Below are 21,711 nucleotides of genomic sequence, written 5' to 3' on the forward strand. Positions count from 1 at the left end.
GAAGGGTCGATGGGGAACGCATCATTATGGCTGATAGGCTCTATAAATAGTATCATAATTCATGAAGTAAATATGTAACATTTAAAGATATTTAATAATTATTCTTAATTTTATCTCTTTATTATCATTTACCTGAGACTACGTTACAAACGATCCTCTCGATCAGAATGCGACGCTCATTGATACACAAGATCTCATAGGGGACTGCCGATTCTGGTTGTGCAATGCTCGTGTCATCATTGTGCTGTGTGTCCTATGTTGTGGAGTACTCTTTTATTTGATAATAGAGATTGCCAGATAACACGGGGTGATGGAAGACAAGGACGTCATGGAAGAACATTGCATGTTGAAGAGACATGCAGGTGGATGGTGGTCGCTCTCACGCCAAATCTTCGGCAAACTTCATCAGCTCTTCACTGAAGGCAGGGAGATGTTCCATTTCAACGCATCGTGTCATCAACCTCACGCCCTGCTTCGGCTTGCGCGGCGACAGATAGATGCAGGAAGCCACTAAGTTATTGTCATCAGTCAACGGAACCACATGGATCGGCTCTCCCCACCCGTAGTTTACCTCGGAGAACCCCACTCGGCTCCAGTCCGACACTGCCATCGTCCCGTACCCCGGTGGTACTGTGTACGGGTTCTCCGCCGAACCCCCCATCATACACTCCGAGAACTTGGCTGATAAACTGTCTTTGGCGTCGCGTATCAGCAGGATCACCTCCACCAGCGAGGAAGCAGCGATGGTCCCGGCGTTCGCCTTGATTCCCATGGGGTACACGCAGTTGCCGTAGAAGCCTTTCTCCGGCAGCAGCCCCCGCAGCAGGTGGCGGGTGTTGGCGGCGAAGCCGAGGTCCAAGTCGGCGTGGGGGTCCAGGCTTATCGCTCGCGTCCGGCACTGCCAGAGCATCGCCGTGACCACATCGAAGGTGGAGCACTTCTGGCCCGTCTCCCTCAAGAACTGGTTCTTCGCGGCGTTGATGCGGTCGGAGGAGATGTCGAACACGGAGGTCTGGAAGTGGAAGGCAGCGGGGGAGGAAGCAGCATGTCGTTGCGACATCTTCGGCGGACTGGGGATGGCTTCCCTGCACCAGACTGGCTCGACGACGGGACGAGCGTGGCCTCTGGCGACATCGGCAACTGCTTTCAAGAACTGGGCTGCCCCGACGCCGTCGAACACTGCGTGATTGAATCTGATGCCCACTGCGAACCCACCGCATCTGAACTCCGTCACCTAAACAAGTAATGCAACACATGGCAGTCAAAGAAGTCTCGCGTTCAAGCAATATAACACTGCATGGACGTCATGTTAACAGCTCTGTATGGCTGTTTGCCGCGCGTTCTTGAATCGGAGACAAAGTTGGATGAGATTCGATAATAATAATAATAATAAATTACACATCAGTGCAATCGGAGACAAAGTCGGATGAGACTCAATAATAATAATAATAATAATAAATTACTCATCAATGCAGTGTTGCTTTTGGAAAAGGTGATGATCGCCAACTGTGACACGTTCGACTCGTAAAATCCATCTAGAAAGGATGAGCAGAGCTTCTTACACCCAGGAAAGATCTCTAGAAAGGAACCGATATGATCCGAATCGCAAAACCTCATTTATAGCTAATTTGGGAGTGACTTTTGAGCTTATTCTTCTGTATGTCCAACCCACTGCTCGTACGTGAACTATCAGAGGTGGGTGGCTCTTAAAACTAAGTCAACTTAATTACACTACTACGTTTGTCTGTGTCAAACGTTGACCTGTGAAATGCTCTCCCTTAGCGTAGCGAAGAGGTTTAGGCAAAGCATGCATCGATAGGTACGTACCTGGAGCATGAAGGTCATGTCTCCCTCGATCACGTCAGGGGGGGCATAGGGGATGAGATCCTTCCTGGGCAGCAGGAGAGGGCGCTCCAGGTTGTTAACATCTTCGAGACTGCAATCCACGGAGGCCTCGACGAACCACACGCCATCGCCGGTGCAATCCACCTCGGCCTCACCGGGGATCGGCTCCACGATCCGCCCGGCGACGGGGTAGTAAGGGACGAGAACACGGGACAGCGCCGCCCTGATGGCCTTCGCCGGCTGCACGCCTTGCTCGAACACGAGTATCAGGTCGATGATCAATCTGACCGTCACGTTGCGGTCCATGAAGGAGAGCGGGAGGCGGCCGGACGGCGTAGGCTCGGCGGGGGCCACGAGCTCCGGGGCGATCTTGTTCACGGAAAAGCTCATGGTTGCTACGGCTGATTCAGAGTGTCTCAACTTGGGATGCTCTGCCGTGAGGCGATGGCGGTGACTGTATATAGTGAGAGAAAGGAAGGGTGGCATTCACATGTTGGGTGGCATCGACAAGCATGTGACTAACAGATTTGGAAGGAAGGATAGAGATGAAGCAGTGATGATCATTCAAGCATGCCTGCAGGGCGGCATTTCTCTTTGCAGACTAACGTGGAGCAGCAGGCAGCAGTGTTTTCTTTTTTTATATATAATCATATAATGTTTTGAGCATCTCAATAAAAAAATATTTTACTATTATTAAAACAAAATAACCTATTATAATATTTTGATTATCATAATAAAAATATTATAAAATATATTATAAAAATATATATAAACTTATAACCTCTATCAAACTAATCACAAGCGTAAACATATAGTATTATAAGAGACAATATATTACGATATTTTTCAAGAACTTTATATTATTTTTAATATCTTAAAAAATCATAATATTATTAAAAATATATTGTAAATAGGAAAACTTGGTGCACCCTATGGACCAGTCCATAGGGTCTCTCCAAAGTTGATAGGAAAAATCTATTAGGATTGATGATTGGTCTCTCCAATTTTGAATTACTCGTCTTTCTCATGGATGTAACAACTCAATTTGAAAGAGAAGCAGTCGATGAACCGCAAGACTCGAGGGTGTCAAAGCCATACTATATTTCTTATTGGTGATGACCAGTAGGTGTCACCATGAGATGATGGGTTATAATATTTTGAATATTAAACTTAGTCTTTGGATTGCGGTAAGATTTATGGAAGAATCTGTGTTCGAGACATAGTCCGGCAAAATCCTGCTTTTACCCAACGTGAGAACACTGAAGGTTCACATCAGCACTGTGGTAATCCGTCATGTGGCCGTGCAAGTCGACCACCACCGGTCCTCTCATTCACATGTTGGGTGGCATCGACAGGCATGCGCAGTTGACCATATTCAAGCATGCCTGCAGGGCGACACTGTTCTTTGGAGATCACTGTGGAGCGGGAGAAAGTTTCTTCTTCTTTCCCCGAGAAGGTGGCACACAAAGCTGAGATGAAACCGTTTCTTCCTATCTATGGGTTTGAAGGTACGTAATAACATGATTTCTTTCTCCTCCTTCGGATTTCGATGGCTGCAGTCGATCTCGCTCTACGTGAGTTTGATGAGTGCCTTCTTATATGTCAACTTTGCTGGGAAACATGCAGATCTCTCACTACATAGATTCTTCTTCTCTTCTGTTAGCTCAAAGTAAGAAGTATTTTATGGCTCGTGTCGCATTCAATAGCATCTCACGTTCCATCTTCAAAAATAATTGAACTACTGGTCATCAAACCCTAAACCCTAAAATAATTGCATCTCCAAAAGTAATTGAACTACTGGTCATAAAAAAAAAAGTTGTAAAGTTGGAAACTCGGTTTGAGGTCTTTGTCACTTCGCATCCTCACCCCCCATCTACCAGTTCTAATCATAGTATATTCGATCATCCACAGTCATTCCAATACTCGTGTAAAAGAATCAGTAGGTCTTTCTCTAGCAATCTGTCTCGTGATCTAAGCGTAAAAAGAGCCACCATCATGTTTGTCTTAGGTTAAAGACTCATGAGCTCGACCTTAAACGTTTATGATAATTGAGGTCCAAAAAGTATATAAATTAAACCTTGTATTACTTGGAATATAGGCTCCCATTTGAAGTGGATAAAGATATATATATTGAGTTACTTAACTTGAGCTCAGACAATTTTTGTCTAATTGTGCTAATGAATTAATTATCTCATCGGATCAAGTTATGACACAAACGGTTCGATTTTGCTTTTCAATAGCGGACTGTATTTTATTTATTACATAGAATTTTCGTTAATTTCACTCAAATCCAAAATTAATGTACTTTACTTGATTTCATTCTTTTCTACCTATATTCAGAATTTATTCAAGCATACCTAAATCCATTTTAGATGGAAATGATACATACGAGTACCTTAAAAAATTTTTAGCTTGTTATCATTATCCTAATTGAACATAACTATCTAGATTTTAGACTCAAAGTTAAACCCAACCCGAATATCTATAGTAATGCAAGAATTTATTTTATTCTATCAATGAATTGTCAAAGAATATCTAACTCAAATTTTAAATGAATTGAATAGAGGTAATATGAGCAACAATGTTGGCACCTAGGTGACACAAAATATTCTATCATCCGTATCAAAATATTATGTGTACACTATATATTTATAAAATTCTTTATACTATGTATTATGATTCAAGAGCTTGCAAGATGAAATCTACTGAACAAAGAGAAGTAGGAAGACTAAAGTTACTATGATCATTAACGTCGCGTGCTAGATCCGTTCTCCCTACTTATAGTTCACCTACGAGAACCCCATCCGATTTCTACCCGATTCGACCAACGTCTCGTATGTACTAATCATAACCTCAAGTTCCGTTTCGAATCACCTATTCCAATTCATAAAAAGTTAAAAAAAATAAATTACTGAGATTCAATTCGACTTTAAATTTCAAATACTAATCACTGCACCATGTAACAAATTTGTGTTATATATTTTCTTAGCCGATTTGAAACCGAACCAAACTATTGGTTCGGAGTTCAATTTTCAGGAAATGGAACCTAATTTCTCAATTTCGATTCCAGCCGGTATCCGAACTATTTGGTAGGGGTCCTCCTCTGATGAACTTGACAAGCAACAATCTCTATAGCAGCTTGTATCGTATCCATGGACGAGGAACCAACGATGACCTCAGTGTTCTCCTTGATTCCCATGGCGTACATTCAGTTGCATGATAATGATTTTCTAAAGGTTTTTTTGATATCACGCTTTTATCCAAATTCGATAAAAAGAATTATTGTAGATGGAAGATTATTGTGAAAGCTATTCTTGAATCAGATGACTTCAAAGAAATGGGTCGTGTGCATATATGCCATATTGTTGGAGCATATGGGCGGTCGAGTGGAGCGCAAGTGATGAATGAGGGTGTGCAGACTTGCAAATCTTGCTTCATGTCTTAATCTTTAGTGAAGTTGGTGTCCTTTTGCTCGAGGGAATAAGGATCGTATGGATAGAGTCCCATTTATTAGCATCACATGAAGAACAACATGAGCAACGAGAGGTAGGTTGCAGTCATGACTGCATCAACCGTTCCTTCAAGCCAGGCGGAGGATGGTTGATGTCATGCTAATTATGGACAAACTGCTTCATCTCTTCGGTGAAGGCAGGTAGATGTTCCTTTTGAACACATCGTGTCATCAACCTCACGCCTTGCTTCGGCTTGGACGGCTGCAGGTAGATGCAGGAAGGGATGAAGTTGTGGTCATCATTCAACGGAACGACATGGATCGGCTCCCCCCACCCATAGTTCACTTCTGAGAACCCCACCCTGCTCCAATCCGACACCACCAGCGTCCCGTACTCCAATGGCATCTCGTACGGGTCGTCGTCCGTGTACCCCATCATCCAGTCCAAGAACATGGCGGGCATCCTCGTCTTGGCGGCTCGTATCAGCTCGATCACCTCCACCGGCGAGGAACCAGAGATGGTCCTGGCGTTCGCCTTGATTCCCATGGGGTACACGCAGTTGCCGTAGAAACCTTCCTGCGGCAGCAGCCCCCGCAGCAGGTGGCGGGTGTTGGCGGCGCAGCCGAGGTGCATGTCGGCGTGAGGGTCCAGGCTTATCGCCCGCGTCCGGCATTGCCAGAGCATCGCCGTGACCACGTCGAAGGTGGAGCACTTCTGGCCCGTCTCCCTGCAGAATTGATTCTTCAACGCGTTGATCTGGTCGGAGGAGATGTCGAACACGGAGGTCTCGAAGTGGATGCCAGGGGGGGAGGGTGCATGTCGTCGCGATAGGTTCGGCGGACTAGGGATGGCTTCCCTGCACCATACTGGCTTAACGAGGGGACAAGCGTGGCCTCTTGCGAGCTCAGCGACTGCTTTCGAGAACTGGGCGACCCCGATGCCGTCGAACATTGTGTGATTGAATCTGATGCCCACTGCGAACCCACCGCATCTGAACTCCGTCACCTGAACAAGTAATGCAACACATGGCAGTCAAATAAGTCTCGCGTTCAAGCGACAAAATTTAGGTGGCACGCTCTGCATGATCTCCCAAACCGGGACGTCATGCTGACAGCTCTGTATGGTTGTCTGCCGCGTGTTCTTGAATCGGAGATGAAGTCGGATGAGACTCAATAATAATAATAATAATAAATTACACATCAACGCAGTGTTGCTTTTGGAAAAGGTGATGATCGCCAACTGTGACACGTTCGACTCGTAAAATCCATCTAGAAAGGATGAGCAGAGCTTCTTACACCCAGGAAAGATCTCTAGAAAGGAACCAATATGATCCGAATCGCAAAACCTCATTTATAGCTAATTTGGGAGTGACTTTTGAGCTTATTCTGTATGTCCCACCCACTGCTCGGACGTGAACTATCAGAGGTGGGTAGCTCTTAAAACTAAGCCAACTTAATTACACTACTACGTTTGTCTGTGTCAAACGTTGACCTGTGAAATGCTCTCGCTTAGCGTAGCGAAGAGGTTTAGGCAAAGCATGCATCGATAGGTACGTACCTGGAGCATCAAGGTCATGTCTCCCTCGATCACGTCAGGGGGGGCATAGGGGATGAGATCCTCCCTAGGCAGCAGGAGAGGGCGCTCCAGGTTGTTAACATCTTCGAGACTGCAATCCACGGAGGCCTCGACGAACCACACGCCATCGCCGGTGCAGTCCACCTCGGCCTCACCGGGGATCGGCTCCACGATCCGCCCCGCGACGGGGAAGTAAAGGACGAGAGCACGGGACAACGCCGCCCTGATGGCCTTCGCCGGCTGCAGCCCGTTCTCGAACACAAGTATCAGGTCGATCATCAACCTGATCCCCGCGATGCGGTCCATGGAGGAGAGCAGGAGGCGTGTTGACGGCGTCGGCTCGGCGGCGGCCACGAGCTCCGAGGCGAGCTTGTTCACGGAGTAGCCCATGGTTGCTACAGCTGCTTCAGTGTCTCAACTTCAGATGCATTGTTGTGAGGCGATGGTGGTGATTATTTATGGAGGGAAAGGAAGCAAAGGGGTGTTTATTAAAAGATTTTTAGAAAAAAATTATTAGGCATCAAATAATGAAAAAATAAAAAGAGAAAATACTTCAAAACTAATAAGCTTATGTTAAATAATGTTAACTTACTATCTCTCCGATCTCTATGACTCGGGATTTCTTTTTCTTGTTTTGCTCTAATTCATCTCTTCTTGGATAATACTCTTAAATCAAAATCCTATTTAATCATGAATTTTGATTTGATATTCAAACATATTCTTTTATTATCTGATCGTATTAAAGTAGAATATGGACTTGTAAATTATTTACAAGTCTTCAGTGATTTAACCTAACGTGGGTGCAAGGTTTTTCCGATTGGTGATGACGAGTAGGTGTCACCACAACCATCCTAATATTTAAGAAAATGAAAGCATGTAATTGACTTCCAGGTTTGAGAAAGAGACTGCAGAGATGAGCACGTAAGCGATCATCGACAAGCTCAGGCTCAAGGCTGAGCTTGAAAGAGGAATGAATTACCATTGATATTGCTCTTAAGAGAACGCTGTAGCGTTCCATCTAATTACTGAGACAAAATTGTTATTCGTTTTTGAAATATTATTAATGAATGTTTGGATTTCTTTCTACTCATGGCTGCAGTCATTCTCGCTCTACGAAAGAGTTCCTTCACATATATCAAATTTGTTGGGAAACCTGCAAATCTCACTGAATGGAAGCTCTTGCCCATTCTTTGGTATATCACGTTTGAATGATTGCATCTAAAGTAGTTGAATTATTGGTCATAAAAAAAGAAAGTGTAAAGTTGGAAATTTGGTTTGTCTTTGTCACTCCCCAATCCACCAATCTATCATCATTTGATCGGTTTTAATATCAAATGTCATTATCCGAGTTTAATGAGTTAACTATCTTATTAACTTCATTTAATATAGAGTATTAGTCAAATACTTAAGTTGAAATTAATAGTGGTACATTCCTCGTACCTTTATAAATCAATTTTAATTTAATTTATTTGTGATGTGAAAGGGTATTACAAACTTAAATATATTTACATCACCCTGAAGTAGCACAGCCCATAACACTCACAATGCACATATACAATATGTTATATCAACCTATCACACAATATAATCACAGCTAAAAGTCTATTATTATAGTTGATAATGACAAAATTAATCTAAAATAGTCTTTCCAACACGCACAAATAAGAATTCTAGTTCAAACGAAAAGTAATTAATAAGTTTACTCATGTCAAATTATTGCTTCTATATTTTCTTTCTAGTAGATATTTGCTTCTATATTCACTTCATGATTGTCAATAGCTTCATTCTTGTTTGTATTGAAATCATAATTAGTACTTATATTTAAAGAAGGATCTATCAGAGATTTTTTTTATTAAGAAAACCAACAAAAGTGAGATAAATATTTCACCCAAGAATTTAAACATATTAAAGTGGATAGACAACATATGTATTTATTATGTTCATCACATTCATTCTGCGTCATTGACTTAATAACGAAATCGTTCATGATGATATCTAGTGTAGGAGTGACAGGTGGCGACACTTGAGGGAATGACAGTTGATAGTCGAATGACATTAATGGTGCCTTAGTAAGGGGGAGTCGTGCAGTAGACAATAAAGTTGGCTTGTACGCGGAGAAAATTAATCTTGTTTGGAAACCATCCTACCATGTCCTTCATCTTTGGGTGAGACCATCGGCTCGGGGTGGGCTAAGACATGGATAACAACCATGTGTTAGCACGTAGGTGATGAAGAATATTTCCTATGTATGCCATACGGTTTATCATGATTCTAAAGAAAAGAATAAAGATAAGAATAATTACTGAAGAAGCTTTATTGAAGAAATGAAAATGCACGAAGAAAAGAATAGAAGATAAGAACAATTATTGAAGAAGTTTTATTGAAGAAATAAAAATGCTTCAATACATTAACATGTTCCCTCTCCTATTTATACAAATTAGGAGAGAAAGGATTTCCCTCACTAGAATAAAGGATTTTTCTCAACAGAATAGAGATTTACTCGAAAATATTATCTTCTATCATATTCAGGCGGTGGATGGTAGTCCGCTCTCATCCGTGTTTTAGGTAAAACTTCATCATCTCTTCATCGAAGGCAGGTAGATGATCCTTTTCGAAGCATCGTGTTATCAACCGCAAGCCCTGCTTCGGCTTAGGCGGCGACAGATAGATGCAGGATGCCACGAAGTTACTTTCATCGTTCAACGGAGTGACATGGATCGGCTCACCCCACCCGTAGTTCACCTCTGAGAACCCCATGCGTCTCCAATCCGACACCACCAGCGTCCCGTACCCCGGTGGCACGCGGTAAGGGTCCTCCTCCAAAGTCTCTCCCATCATCCAGTCCAAGAACTTGGTGGATATCCTCTCCTTGGCGTCTCGTATCAGCTCGATCACCTCCACCGGCGAGGAACCAGCGATGGTTCCAGCTTTCGCCTTGATTCCCATGGGGTACACGCAGTTGCCGTAGTAGCCTTCCTGCGGCAGCAACCCCCGCAGCAGGTGGCGGGTGTCGGCGGCGAAGCCGAGGTGCACGTCGACGTGGGCGTCGAAGCATATCGCCCGCGTCCGGCACTGCCAGGCCATGGCCGTGACCACGTCGAAGGTGGAGCACTTCTGGCCCCTCTCCCTCGAGAACTGGTTCTTCACTGCGTCGATGTGGACGGAGGAGATGTCGAACACGGAGTTCTCGAAGTTGAAGGCCTTGAAGGAGGGTAGTGGAAGTCCTGGCGATAGCTTCGGCGGACTGGGGATGGCGTCCCTGCACCAGACTGGGTAGACGACGGGACGAGCGTGGCCTCTTGCGATCTCGGCGACTGCTTTCAAGAACTGGGCTGCTCCGAGGCCGTCGAACACTACGTGGCTCAGTCGGGTGCCCACTGCGAACCCGCCGCATGTGAACTCCGTCACCTGAACAATCAAGAGAAGACATGGCAGCCGAAATAATTGGGTGATATGCATACCGTTGCTTTCGGAAGTAGCGTAATGACACAATGTGTCACGTTCGGCTTGTGAAAGACAACCATGCATTTTACGTGAAGTAGTATTACGTGAGCCTACATTTTTGGTTGGAGTTTCATGAAATCAATTATATATATATATATATATATATATATATATATATATATATATATATATATATATAGGTTGGAGTCTCATGAAATCAATTATATATATATATATATATATATTTGATTTCTAATAAGTGCTAACCATGGCTTTTAATAGAATGTGTTTGATCCATGATTATTACATCGGTTTTAAAATCTCGAGATGATGATCTAAGCCTTGTTTTTTTCTGCTCCTTTGTGCAGAATTAATGGCATAATTTCTTTCCGCTATTGGGTAATCTTACACTGCCGAAGCTGAGGAAAGCGTGCGTACGTACCTGCATCATCATGATCAAATCTTCCTCTTTCACTTCAGCAGGAGCGAAAGGGATGAGCTCCTCCTTGGGCAGCACTAACGGGCGCTCCAAGTTGTTGACATCTTTGAGACTGCAATCCACGGAGGCCTCGACGAACCACACGCCTTCGCCGGTGCAGGCGACCTCGGGCTCACCGGGGCTCGGCTCGACGATGCGGCCGGCGACTGGATAGTAAGGGACGAGAGCCCGGGACAGCGCCGCCTTGATTGCCTTCGCCGGCGCCAGGCCTTTCTGGAACACCAGTATCGTGTCCACCAGGACCCCGACTGCCGCAATGCGGTCGATGCAAGAGAGGGGAAGGCGGCCGGACGGCGTCGGCTCGGCGGCGACCAAGAGCTCCGGGGCTAGCTTGTTCACGGAAAAGCTCATGGTTGGTACAACTAGCTGCTCTGATTTCTCAGCTTTACTCGCTCTGCCGTGGGGTGGTGGTGGTGGTTGGCTTTACATATGTATACATGCAGAAGGGGATGGGTGCGCAATGAACCTGCTTGTTGAGTATGGGGCTCTCCACCCGATCGAGCCTATTGAGCATGGAATACGTGTGTGTGTGTGTCACACTAGTTTGGTTGTGTGGGTAGGCGAGTTAGAAGAAATAATGAATGAGATTGTGCAGAATTGAATATCTCAGTTGAATAGAAGTTTATCTCTTTTAATTTACAGAAAGAGTATGTTATGGCTAATCATAGATATTTCTCTACCTTATAATAGATGTGGAAAAGATAAGAGCATTCCATCTATTCCTAATCATGTCAACATTAATTTATAATCATGTCTCCTACTTATATCAATCTTTTTCTTTCATCACAATGATTTTTATCTAAAAGATATCTTTTTCTTTGCTGAAAATATTTGCTACCTAGATTTGATGGAAATGATTATTACAATGAAAGCTATTTTGGAAATTGACATTAGCTGGTTAATCTTATATAGGTGTTTATCAAATCCTCGTACACTATCTGAAAAGGATGAAGCAATGATAGAAAACAAATCATGATTTTTAATAAAATAAAGATGAAAAGTTCTCATATGTATAGCAGAGTCTATTGAGATTGTTGATACCAAACTTGTGCAAAAGTAGGATTTAAATTATGGTGTTGTCACTAATATAGCAATTGATAATGTGGGTTTCTTAGAGTAGATAGTTTTATTTTTATTGGAAGCAAAAAGTCTTTTTAGCCCCTAATACAAAAGAAATTACAAGTTCAGATAACTTAGATCCATGAAAATTTAGAAAATGATGATGATGTTAACACAAAGAATGCTGTTATTCAATACTCAAAAGTTCCAAAGCCGAATGAACTTTTATAAATAATTATTTTAATTATATTGATCATATGTATGTTTGGAGATTGTCTCAATAAATCTGATAAAATTGGTTTGAGATACATAAAATTTTACACCAAAATATATCATGGGTGAATTTTTGAAAAATACTTAACACGTTGGATTTTTCACATAGATTTTTAAAAAAATATAGAATTTTTTTTTTCATAAATAATTATTTTTTCTTTGTCAATCACTATCCTCCATGGTGCCTTTGCCCGTAGCCCTTGTCGACCACACTCCTCTTCTCCCCTAGTTACTTGTGCCTCCCCATACGAGTTGACAATATAGGACACCCCCTTCTCTCATCGCCTGCACCTCTGTATGAGGGTATCAAACATGATCGATCTCCTCGCGTTATATTTATTATTGATACTCATTGTTTTATGCAAAAGGGATATTTATATTACTTTGAATATATATAGAAGTGTGCAGATCAAAAACCTAATCTAAATGAAATCCTTAACGTAAGGAAGTTCCCTGATGCATTTTTTGGATAATTTATCTAAATTATCTCCTAATAGAAAAAGTGAATATACTATTGATTTGACTATTGAGAAAATATCAATATTTAAGCTTCCTTATATAATGACAATACTTGAGTTAGTAGAGTTGAATAAAAAGTAAAGGAGACCGATAAAATTATTAAAGGATTTATTTTTAACCAAATAAAGTCAATATTGTGGTTAATGTATTTAGTAAAAAATCTATAAGTTTTATGGTTGAACTAATTGTAACTCAATAGGAGTTGTTTAAACAACCTTGTGTGTTATGAAAAAAGTATACGATTGATTTTTTTTTAATTTAGGACATCTATTCAAGTTTGATCTCATCTAACAAATCTAATAAATTAAATAAGTATAAGTACCATATCCATATTTGATATTCTTAAAAAATAACATTAAAAAAAGAGGGTTTGAAACCTAATTTTCAAAATAATGAGGATACATATTAAAATTAGAGATAAATTATGTATCCCTAATGACGTTAAGGATTTCCTTAGTGCTTATGTCATTGATTGAAAAGATGATCGAGATAAAAAATCTTAATTAATCAAACTATTCTTTTAGTTAAAGTGATTTAGCAAGAATATTTACTTGGAAGCTAGAATAAAAAATGAAGAAGGCTTACGTGGTGGGGGTGGTACAGACTTGTCAATCTTTCTTTAAGTATAGATTAAAGAGTGAAGAATTATGAGGGTGTACAGACTTGCCAATCTTACTTTGAAGTATAAAAGAAATTGAAGTATTTATTTTATGGCCTACATCGAATTCATAACATCTCTGATCTCCACGAGCCTGATGAGGTGTATATATATATCGTATATAATGTTGGAGCATATGGGTAGTCCAGTTGAGCACAAGTGATAGACCGAGGCTGTGCAGACATGCAAATCTTGCTTCATGTCTAATCTTAATTGAATTTTTTTGTAATTTAACTCGAGTGAATAAGGATTTAATTGGACTGTGTCACATTTATTAGCATCACATGTTTTAGATCACTTGTAGAACAACATGAACAACAAGATACAGGCTGCGGATCGAAAGGCTGAAGTGACTGCATCAACTGTTCCTTCAAGGCAGGTGGAGGGAGTATGGTTGCAGTCATGCTAATTATGGACAAAGTTCATCGTCTCTTCGGTGAAGGCCGGTAGATGTTCCTTTTGAACACATCGTGTCAGCAACCTCACGCCCTGCTTCGGCTTGGACGGCTGCAGGTAGATGCAGGAAGCGACGAAGTTGTGGTCGTCATTCAACGGAGCGACATGGGTCGGCTCTCCCCACCCATAGTTCACTTGTGAGAACCCCACCCGGCTCCAATCCGACACCACCAGCGTCCCGTACTCCAGCGGCACCTTGTCCGGGTCGGCCTCTGCGTCCCCCATCATCCAGTCCAAGAACTTGGTGGACATCCTCTCCTTGGCGTCCCGGATCAGCTCGATCACCTCCACCGGCGAGGAACCAGCGATGGTCCCAGCGGTCGCCTTGATTCCCATGGGGTACACGCAGTTGCCGTAGTAGCCTTCCTGCGGCAGCAGCTGGCGCAGCAGGTGGCGGGCGTTGGCGGTGAAGCTGAGGTACACGTCGGCGTGGGAATCCAAGCTTATCGCCCTCGTCCGGCACTGCCAGATCATAGCCGTGACCACGTCGAAGGTGGAGCACTCCTGGCCCGCCTCCCTGCAGAACTGCTTTTTAACCGCGTCGATGTGGTCGGAGGGGATGTCGAACACGGAGGACTCGAAGTAGACGACAGCGGGGGCGGGTGCGTGTCGTTGCGATAGCTTTGGCGGACGGGGGATGGCTTCCCTGCACCAGACAGGCTCAACGAGGGGACGAGCGTGGCCTCTTGCGATCTCGGCGACTGCTTTCAAGAACTGGGCTGCCCCGAGGCCATCGAATACTGTGTGATTGAATCTGATGCCCATTGCGAATCCACCGCATGTGAACTCCGTCACCTGAAAAAGCAATACAGCGCATAACGGTAAAAAAAAGTCTCGCGTGAGCATTAAAATTTAGGCAGCATGCTCTTCATCATCTCCTAAACCAGGTCTGTGTGGCTGTATGCCGCGTGTTCTTGAATCAGAGATAAAGTTGGATGAGACACAATAATAAAACTAATAATAAGAACGATAAAGGTGATGACTGAAAACGGTGGCACGTTCGACTCGTGAAATCTGCCGCATGAGCCTAATGGCTTCTTGTACAATTAGTCGGCAGTAGCTACACGATGAGCAGAGCTAGCTCCTGACACCCAGAAAACATCTTTAGAAAGGAGCCGATATGAACGAAAGGCAGGTAGCTCCTAAAAGCAAGCCAACTTGATTGCAATACGTGTGTCCGTGTCAAACGTTGACAAGAGAAATGTTCTTCCTTAGCGCGGAGAGGAGGTTCAGGGAAAGCGTGCATCGATAGTTACATACCTGCATCATGAAGATCAAGTCCCCCTCGATCACGTCAGGGGGAGCATAGGGGATGAGATCCTTCCTGGGCAGCAGGAGAGGGTGCTCCAGGTTGTTAACATCTTCGAGACCGCAATCCAGGGAGGCCTGGACGAACCACACGCCATCGCCGGTGCAGTCGACCTCGGCCTCACCGGGGAGCGGCTCCACGATTCGCCCGGCGACGGGGTAGTAGGCGACTAGAGCGCGGGACAGCGCCGCCCTGATGGCCTTCGCCGGCTGCACGCCTTGCTCGAACACGAGTATCAGGTCGATGATCAATCTGACCACCGCGGTGCGGTCCATGGAGGAGAGCGGGAGGCGGCCGGACGGCGTCGACTCGGCGGCGGCCACGAGCTCCGGGGCGAGCTTGTTCACGGAATAGCTCATGCTGGCTACGGCTGCTTCAGTGTCTCGACTTCAGATGCTCTGCCGTGAGGCTATGGCGGTGACTTACATTAGTGAGAGAACGGGAGGTGACGTGTCAATCCAATATTATCAAATATAGTTAAATTAGAATATTGGCTCCTAATTAAATTATTTAGAAGTCGTCAGAGTGTGAATGAAATCTTCGCGTTCTCATTTGGCTGTATCGATTCAATTCGAAAGGGTCTTTTTTTATTAGTGATGAGAAGTTTGGTGTCACCATAGTCGGCATAATATTTTAAATATATAATATAATTTTCGTTTTTTTGTTGTTGTTGTTGTTGTTGTTGTTGTTGTTGTTGTTAATGTCAACTTTGATAGCCTATTCCCATACAATGAAAATTCATATATTTTAATTTAATCAACATTTGAGATTTAGATGCGGTTAATTTTGAGATAAGCTTCTTCTCTTTTGGTCAAAGCGAGGAGTATTTCATGGCTCGTCTCCCATTCATTAATATCTCACGTTTCGATGATTGGCATAGAGATTTATTCATATAAAAATAAATCAACAAAAGTAAGATGAATATTTATAACAAATCCTCAACAAGTACAGTATGTGTGTCTTCCTGATACAGAAGAATTTAGCATATTAAAGTTATTCATGACATCTCAAGAAAATAACAAATATACATTATATGATCAGATCAATACGTATAAGAATAAAAAGTAACTCATATTCATCACATTCAAATATGGTTGTATTCGTATGTTGATGCATTTTCGGTGTAACAATGAAATAGTTCTTGACCGTATGTAGCAGAGGAGTGGCAAGTGAATGACACATGACAATGGAATGCCATTGATGTTGCTTAGAGAGGGAGTCATGTACACGTATGGTTATGGTAAAAGTTATCTTAAAGACTTCGTAAAAGTATGGTTAAAAGTCTTTTTTTTTTTTTTGACTTGGTAAAAATCGATTATAACCAAGTCTCCGATTTGCAGCTACAAATTAGGGATTGTTTAGTGTTGTTTAGATTAATATCATGTGTTAGCAGGTAGGTGACGCATAATATTTATTTCCTTGTATGTATGTCATACATGTCGTTTTCCACACGGTTTATAATGATTCAAGAGGATGTCACACCTGCTGCATGGTGATGACGAAGATGACTTGCAGGCGGTGGATGGTAGACCGCTCTCATTGTAGTTCTAGGTAAAACTTCATCATCTCTTCGTGGAAGGCGGGTAGATGATCCTTTTCACAGCATCGTGTCATCAACCTCAAGCCCTGCTTCGGCTTGGGCGGCGACAGATAGATGCAGGACGCCACCAAGTTACTGTCGTCATTCAACGGAGTGACATGGATCGGCTCTCCCCACCCGTAGTTCACCTCTGAGAACCCCATGCGTCTCCAATCCGACACCACCAGCGTCCCGTACCCCGGTGGCACCCGGTAAGGGTCCTCCTCCGCAGTCTCCCCCATCATCCAGTCCAAGAACTTGGTGGATATCCTCTCTTTGGCGTCTCGTATCAGCTCGATCACCTCCACCGGCGAGGAACCTGCGATGGTTCCAGCTTTCGCCTTGATTCCCATGGGGTACACGCAGTTGCCGTAGTAGCCTTCCTGCGGCAGCAACCCCCGCAGCAGGTGGCGGGTGTTGGCGGCGAAGCCGAGGTGAACGTCGACGTGGGCGTCGAAGCATATCGCCCGCGTCCGGCACTGCCAGGCCGTGGCCGTGACCACGTCGAAGGTGGAGCACGTCTGGCCCCTCTCCCTCCAGAACTGGTTCTTCACTGCGTCGATGTGGTCGGAGAGGATGTCAAACACGGAGTTCTCCAAGTTGAAAGCCTCGAAGGAGGGTAGTGGAAGACCTGGCGATAGCTTCGGCGGACTGGGGATGGCGTCCCTGCACCAGACTGGGTGGACGACGGGACGAGCGTGGCCTCTTGCGATCTCGGCGACTGCTTTCAAGAACTGGGCTGCTCCGAGGCCGTCGAACACTACGTGGCTCAGCCGGGTGCCCACTGCGAACCCGCCGCATGTGAACTCCGTCACCTGAACGATCGAGAGAAGACACGGCTGGGTGATATACATCCTGTTGATTTTGGAAGTAGCGTAATGCAAACAGTGTCACGTTCGGCTCGTGAAAGCCAACCATGCAGTGTCTTACATGAGCCTATATATGAATCCACCTTCATCGCCAACACTTACCACATGAGTCAGTCAGATTATATATATTAAGATAAACTTACGTCTTAATAAATTTAACTTTTTAGATTAAATTAATTTCTAATAAACGTTAATCATAGAATTGATTCATGATAGTTATCTAGATAGTTGTTATGTTCTAATATATGATTTAGATTATGACTCATGATGGGAGATAATACCTACATTTACTTAATCATGAGATGAGGTAGTTACCATCATGTACTATAAATATGATCATAGTTCATAACCAAGAAGAGGTATGCACTTGGAAATATTTTATAAATGTTCTATATCTTACATCTTGTTTAATACTAAATCGATTTTCTTGATCGAAAGCATTCTATCTTAATTGCTTTGTAGTATTCTATTTTTATCATTCTCCTTTTATCTCCGACAACTCTTAATAGAATGAGTTTGATTCGTGACTTAATAAACTTAAATCTTTTAGATTATGTAGACTACAAGACTCATCATCCATTTTAAATTCTCGATAAGATGATCTCCAGCGTTATTTCTTTCAGATTCTTTGTACAGAATTAGTGTCATAGTTTCCTTCCGCTTATAGGATTCTGTCATATTCAAACCAATTTGATTAGTACCTCAGAAGAAATGATGTTATCTTAACGCCGAAGACGAGGAAAGCGTGCATCAAAACATACGTACCTGCATCATCATGATCAAATCTTCCTCTTTCACTTCAGCGGGAGCGAATGGGATGAGCTCCTCCTTGGGCAGCAGGAGGGGGCGCTCCAAGTTGTTGACATCTTTGAGATTGCAATCCACTGAGGCCTCGACGAACCACACGCCTTCTCCGGTGCAGGCGACCTCGGGCTCGCCGGGGCGCGGCTCGAAGATGCGTCCGGCGACTGGGTAGTAAGGGACGAGAGCCCGGGACAGCGCCGCCTTGATGGCCTTCGCCGGCGCCAGGCCTTGCTGGAACACAAGTATCGTGTCCGCCAGGACTCTGACTGCTGCAATGCGGTCCATGGAGGAGAGCGGGAGGCGGCCGGACGGCGTTGGCTCAGCGGCGGCCACGAGCTCCGGGGCGAGCTTGTTCACGGGAAATCTCATTGTTGCTACAGTTGCTTCAGAGTCTCACCTTCAGATGCACTGCCGTGAGGCGATGGTGGTGACCATATAGTGAGAGAAAGGAAGGGAATGGCGTCAGGGATAGCGCTATTTGATATTATCTAATTTAGTCAAACTAGATTGTTAGCTTCTAGATTATTGACAAGACTTCAGTGTGAGTGGAATCTTCTCATTCTCATGGGGGGCACCAATTCAATTTGAAAGGGTTTTCATATTGGCGTTGACGAATTTAATAGCGAAAACTTAGTTTCTTCTTTAATGTCCATTTTGGCACTTAACGCCATAAACTAAGTTCATCCCACGGAGCTCCGTTCGTGGCCACCGAGGTTTGCTTATTCACGGATAAGCTCATGGTTGCTACAGCTAGCCGCTCTGATTTCTCGGCTTACAGGCTCTACCATGAGGTGGTTGTGGTGGTGGTGGTGGTCATTATATATGTATTCATGCAGAAGGGGATGAAGCGCATTTGACCCGCTCGGGTATGGGGCTCTCCACCCGACCCTGCTGCTGAACATGGGATGCGTGCGTCAGACGCTGGAGAAAGTGCGTCGGCGAGTTAGAAGCAATGATTGACGAGGCCGTGAAGATCGGCGAATCTCTATTGAATGAGGGTATTGGACAACCTGGCGCCACACCATGTCCCGCTAGTCACCTCACCAGTTTGTACAAACGTCTGTTCTATATATATATATATATATATATATATATATATGTATATGTATATGCTGTCGCTGACGTTGGATGCGTGCGTATAAATCATACCGATGGGGATTTTGGATAGGTGAGTGAGAACAAGAGAAGAATTGCGTCGTCTGTACAGACTTGCCAATCCCACTTTCATGTATAAACGAAATTGAAGTGTATCTCTTTCTGTCAACGAAAAGAGAGTATTTTGTGACTTCCGCCGAATTCATTAACATCTATCTGCATGAGCAAGGAATGTCGGAGCATATGGGTAGTCGAGCGAAGAACAAGTGATGAATGATGCTGTGCTGATTTTTCTGGCCATTTGCAGTATGCATTGGGTAGTGAATGTTTAATGCACCACATTAGCTTCCCCACAATGAACATATTGTCTTTGCTTCAAAGTATTGGGTTGATAGCCCATATTTAGTTCAAGGTGGATCGGACTTTATCAGCCTACGGTTCACCTCTTCTTAACATAATCTTAATTTATATTAGGGAAGTACGGTGGCTATAAAAAAAAGATAAAAAAAAAACAGTAACGAGGTGGTTTTTAGTAACCACGGGATTCCAAAGAAAATGAGAAGAACAAGACAGAAAATAAAGAAAAAGAAATGGAAGAAAACAAGGATAACACATAGTGACTGTTCTCAATCATCCAGTAGTGCTTTCATCTCAAGTTAGATCAGATCTACAGTAAATTCTTACTGTGATTACTTAGGGAGAATTAGGAATGATTTAGATATCGTACACAATGACGTGATCCTTGTATCCCAATTATTCTCTTGTGATTGTTGCTAGGGTTTTGGGCAAGAGATTGAGATTTGTATATTTATTATTATTATTATTATTATAGTGAATTATCTCTAGTTTGCCCCATGGTTTTTACCCTTCACATTGAAGGGGTTTGCCTGCTAATATTTATTCATATACAAAAAGTTATTTCTCTTTATATCCCATCAACTTGTATCAAAGCAGGGTTGTGGTGATTTAATTTTTGTATTTGAACATGGAGGCCAATAGTATTTCTCGCATGATTAGTTTGAATGGAAACAATTAGATGATATGGAAACCAAGAATGAAAGATATCTTGTATTGCAAAAATTTGTATGAACATTTACAAGGGGATAGTGCAAAACCCATAACTATGACAGATGATGAGTGAAAGAGGTTATATCGAAAAATAATTAGGTTTATTTGATAGTGGCTTAATAATATTGTCTTTCATCATGTTCCTATTGAAATTTCTGCATATTCTTTTCGAAAAATTTGGAAAGTCTCTATGAAAGAAAAACAGCTGGCAACAAAGCTTTTTTGATCAGAAAACTTGTGAACCTAAAATATAGAGAGGGTGCTTCTATTGCTGAGCATTTGAATGAAATGCATAGTATTACTAACCAGTTATCCTCTATGAAAATATCTCTTGATGATGAGTTGCAAGCATTGCTACTTCTCCGTTCATTACCAGAAAGTTGGGAGATACTAGTGGTTTCCCTAAGTAATTCTATGCTAGATGGTATTGTCACCATGAGTCAAGTAACAAGCAGTTTATTGAACGAGGAGTTGATAAGAAAGAATTCAGCAACATCTCAGAATGATTCACAAACACTTATCTCAGAGAACAGAGGAAGGTCAAAGTCTAGAAGCAGTTCACGCATAGATAGGAGCAAATCAAGATCAAGAAAAGATATTGTTTGCTATAATTGTGGTGAGAAAGGATATTACAAGAACCAATGTAAGCAACATAAGAAGAGCAAGAAAAATGGAAAAGAAGTGGAGTCTATAGAGTCAAAAGATAATATCACATTTACAGTATAAGGTGATGATTATTTGATTTTGTCTCATTCTGATGATATTTTTTCTTGTGTTTATCAGGATCTTAAGTGGGTGACTGACACAAGTGTTTCTTATCATGCTATACCACGGAGGGAGTTTTTTGCTACATAGGAAATTTTGGTGTTGTCAAGATGGGCGACTATGGCACAACAGACATCATTGGCATGAGTGGTATCCATTTAAAGACCAACTTTAGCTGCAAATTGGTGCTTAAGGATATGAGGCATGTGGTTGACTTTACTAGTCATAGGTACCCAGTAAACCAATCACGTAAGTGATGACACGTATGGCTTGACACAGAATCTTTTTGCTTATTATATTTTGACATTTATCACTTTATATTGATTGTTGCATATATACATGTATATATTGTGATGTCTTTGGATCTATGCAATAGGAATCAGATCGTGATGAGATCACGATAATGAGACTGATTCACCATTAAACACAGATCCTAAATAAT

General features: G+C 42.9%; 5 protein-coding genes across 5 annotated transcripts; all 5 read right to left on the reverse strand.

Annotated features, from left to right (window-relative positions):
• Positions 1-284: 284 nt before the first annotated feature.
• Positions 285-2,348, reverse strand: LOC135639947 (myricetin 3-O-glucosyl 1,2-rhamnoside 6'-O-caffeoyltransferase AT1-like). Its single transcript, XM_065153978.1, has 2 exons — positions 1,828-2,348; positions 285-1,234 (listed from the first exon to the last, which is right to left on the reverse strand). Exons 1-2 carry the CDS (start codon positions 2,329-2,331, stop codon positions 380-382), a joined length of 1,359 nt encoding a protein of 452 aa, XP_065010050.1. The 5' UTR covers positions 2,332-2,348; the 3' UTR covers positions 285-379.
• Positions 2,349-5,326: 2,978 nt separating this feature from the next.
• LOC108953069 (acyl transferase 4-like) lies at positions 5,327-7,290 on the reverse strand. Its single transcript, XM_065153532.1, has 2 exons — positions 6,855-7,290; positions 5,327-6,302 (listed from the first exon to the last, which is right to left on the reverse strand). Exons 1-2 carry the CDS (start codon positions 7,260-7,262, stop codon positions 5,457-5,459), a joined length of 1,254 nt encoding a protein of 417 aa, XP_065009604.1. The 5' UTR covers positions 7,263-7,290; the 3' UTR covers positions 5,327-5,456.
• A 2,101-nt stretch (positions 7,291-9,391) lies between these two features.
• Positions 9,392-11,182, reverse strand: LOC103986678 (acyl transferase 4-like). Its single transcript, XM_009404749.3, has 2 exons — positions 10,759-11,182; positions 9,392-10,280 (listed from the first exon to the last, which is right to left on the reverse strand). Exons 1-2 carry the CDS (start codon positions 11,164-11,166, stop codon positions 9,423-9,425), a joined length of 1,266 nt encoding a protein of 421 aa, XP_009403024.2. The 5' UTR covers positions 11,167-11,182; the 3' UTR covers positions 9,392-9,422.
• Positions 11,183-13,545: 2,363 nt separating this feature from the next.
• LOC135639763 (acyl transferase 9-like) lies at positions 13,546-15,482 on the reverse strand. The gene is made up of 2 exons (XM_065153652.1): positions 15,041-15,482; positions 13,546-14,575 (listed from the first exon to the last, which is right to left on the reverse strand). The coding sequence occupies exons 1-2, from the start codon at positions 15,446-15,448 to the stop codon at positions 13,730-13,732; spliced, it is 1,254 nt and encodes a 417-aa protein (XP_065009724.1). The 5' UTR covers positions 15,449-15,482; the 3' UTR covers positions 13,546-13,729.
• A 905-nt stretch (positions 15,483-16,387) lies between these two features.
• LOC135640122 (acyl transferase 5-like) lies at positions 16,388-18,726 on the reverse strand. The gene is made up of 2 exons (XM_065154266.1): positions 18,303-18,726; positions 16,388-17,483 (listed from the first exon to the last, which is right to left on the reverse strand). Exons 1-2 carry the CDS (start codon positions 18,708-18,710, stop codon positions 16,626-16,628), a joined length of 1,266 nt encoding a protein of 421 aa, XP_065010338.1. The 5' UTR covers positions 18,711-18,726; the 3' UTR covers positions 16,388-16,625.
• Between the last annotated feature and the right edge of the window lie 2,985 nt (positions 18,727-21,711).

The sequence above is a fragment of the Musa acuminata genome, chromosome BXJ3-6 (assembly GCF_036884655.1).
Source record: "Musa acuminata AAA Group cultivar baxijiao chromosome BXJ3-6, Cavendish_Baxijiao_AAA, whole genome shotgun sequence".
Taxonomy (NCBI): domain Eukaryota; kingdom Viridiplantae; phylum Streptophyta; class Magnoliopsida; order Zingiberales; family Musaceae; genus Musa; species Musa acuminata.

Excerpts from the sequence above, each read along its gene's own strand:
- LOC135639947 (XM_065153978.1), bottom strand. The coding sequence starts at position 2,331 with ATGCCACCCTTCCTTTCTCTCACTATATACAGTCACCGCCATCGCCTC. Across the intron at positions 1,235-1,827 it reads ACATGACCTTCATGCTCCAG|GTGACGGAGTTCAGATGCGG; the intron begins GTACGTACCTAT and ends TTACTTGTTTAG.
- LOC108953069 (XM_065153532.1), bottom strand. The coding sequence starts at position 7,262 with ATGGGCTACTCCGTGAACAAGCTCGCCTCGGAGCTCGTGGCCGCCGCC. Across the intron at positions 6,303-6,854 it reads ACATGACCTTGATGCTCCAG|GTGACGGAGTTCAGATGCGG; the intron begins GTACGTACCTAT and ends TTACTTGTTCAG.
- LOC103986678 (XM_009404749.3), bottom strand. The coding sequence starts at position 11,166 with ATGAGCTTTTCCGTGAACAAGCTAGCCCCGGAGCTCTTGGTCGCCGCC. Across the intron at positions 10,281-10,758 it reads ATTTGATCATGATGATGCAG|GTGACGGAGTTCACATGCGG; the intron begins GTACGTACGCAC and ends TTGATTGTTCAG.
- LOC135639763 (XM_065153652.1), bottom strand. The coding sequence starts at position 15,448 with ATGAGCTATTCCGTGAACAAGCTCGCCCCGGAGCTCGTGGCCGCCGCC. Across the intron at positions 14,576-15,040 it reads ACTTGATCTTCATGATGCAG|GTGACGGAGTTCACATGCGG; the intron begins GTATGTAACTAT and ends TTGCTTTTTCAG.
- LOC135640122 (XM_065154266.1), bottom strand. The coding sequence starts at position 18,710 with ATGAGATTTCCCGTGAACAAGCTCGCCCCGGAGCTCGTGGCCGCCGCT. Across the intron at positions 17,484-18,302 it reads ATTTGATCATGATGATGCAG|GTGACGGAGTTCACATGCGG; the intron begins GTACGTATGTTT and ends TCGATCGTTCAG.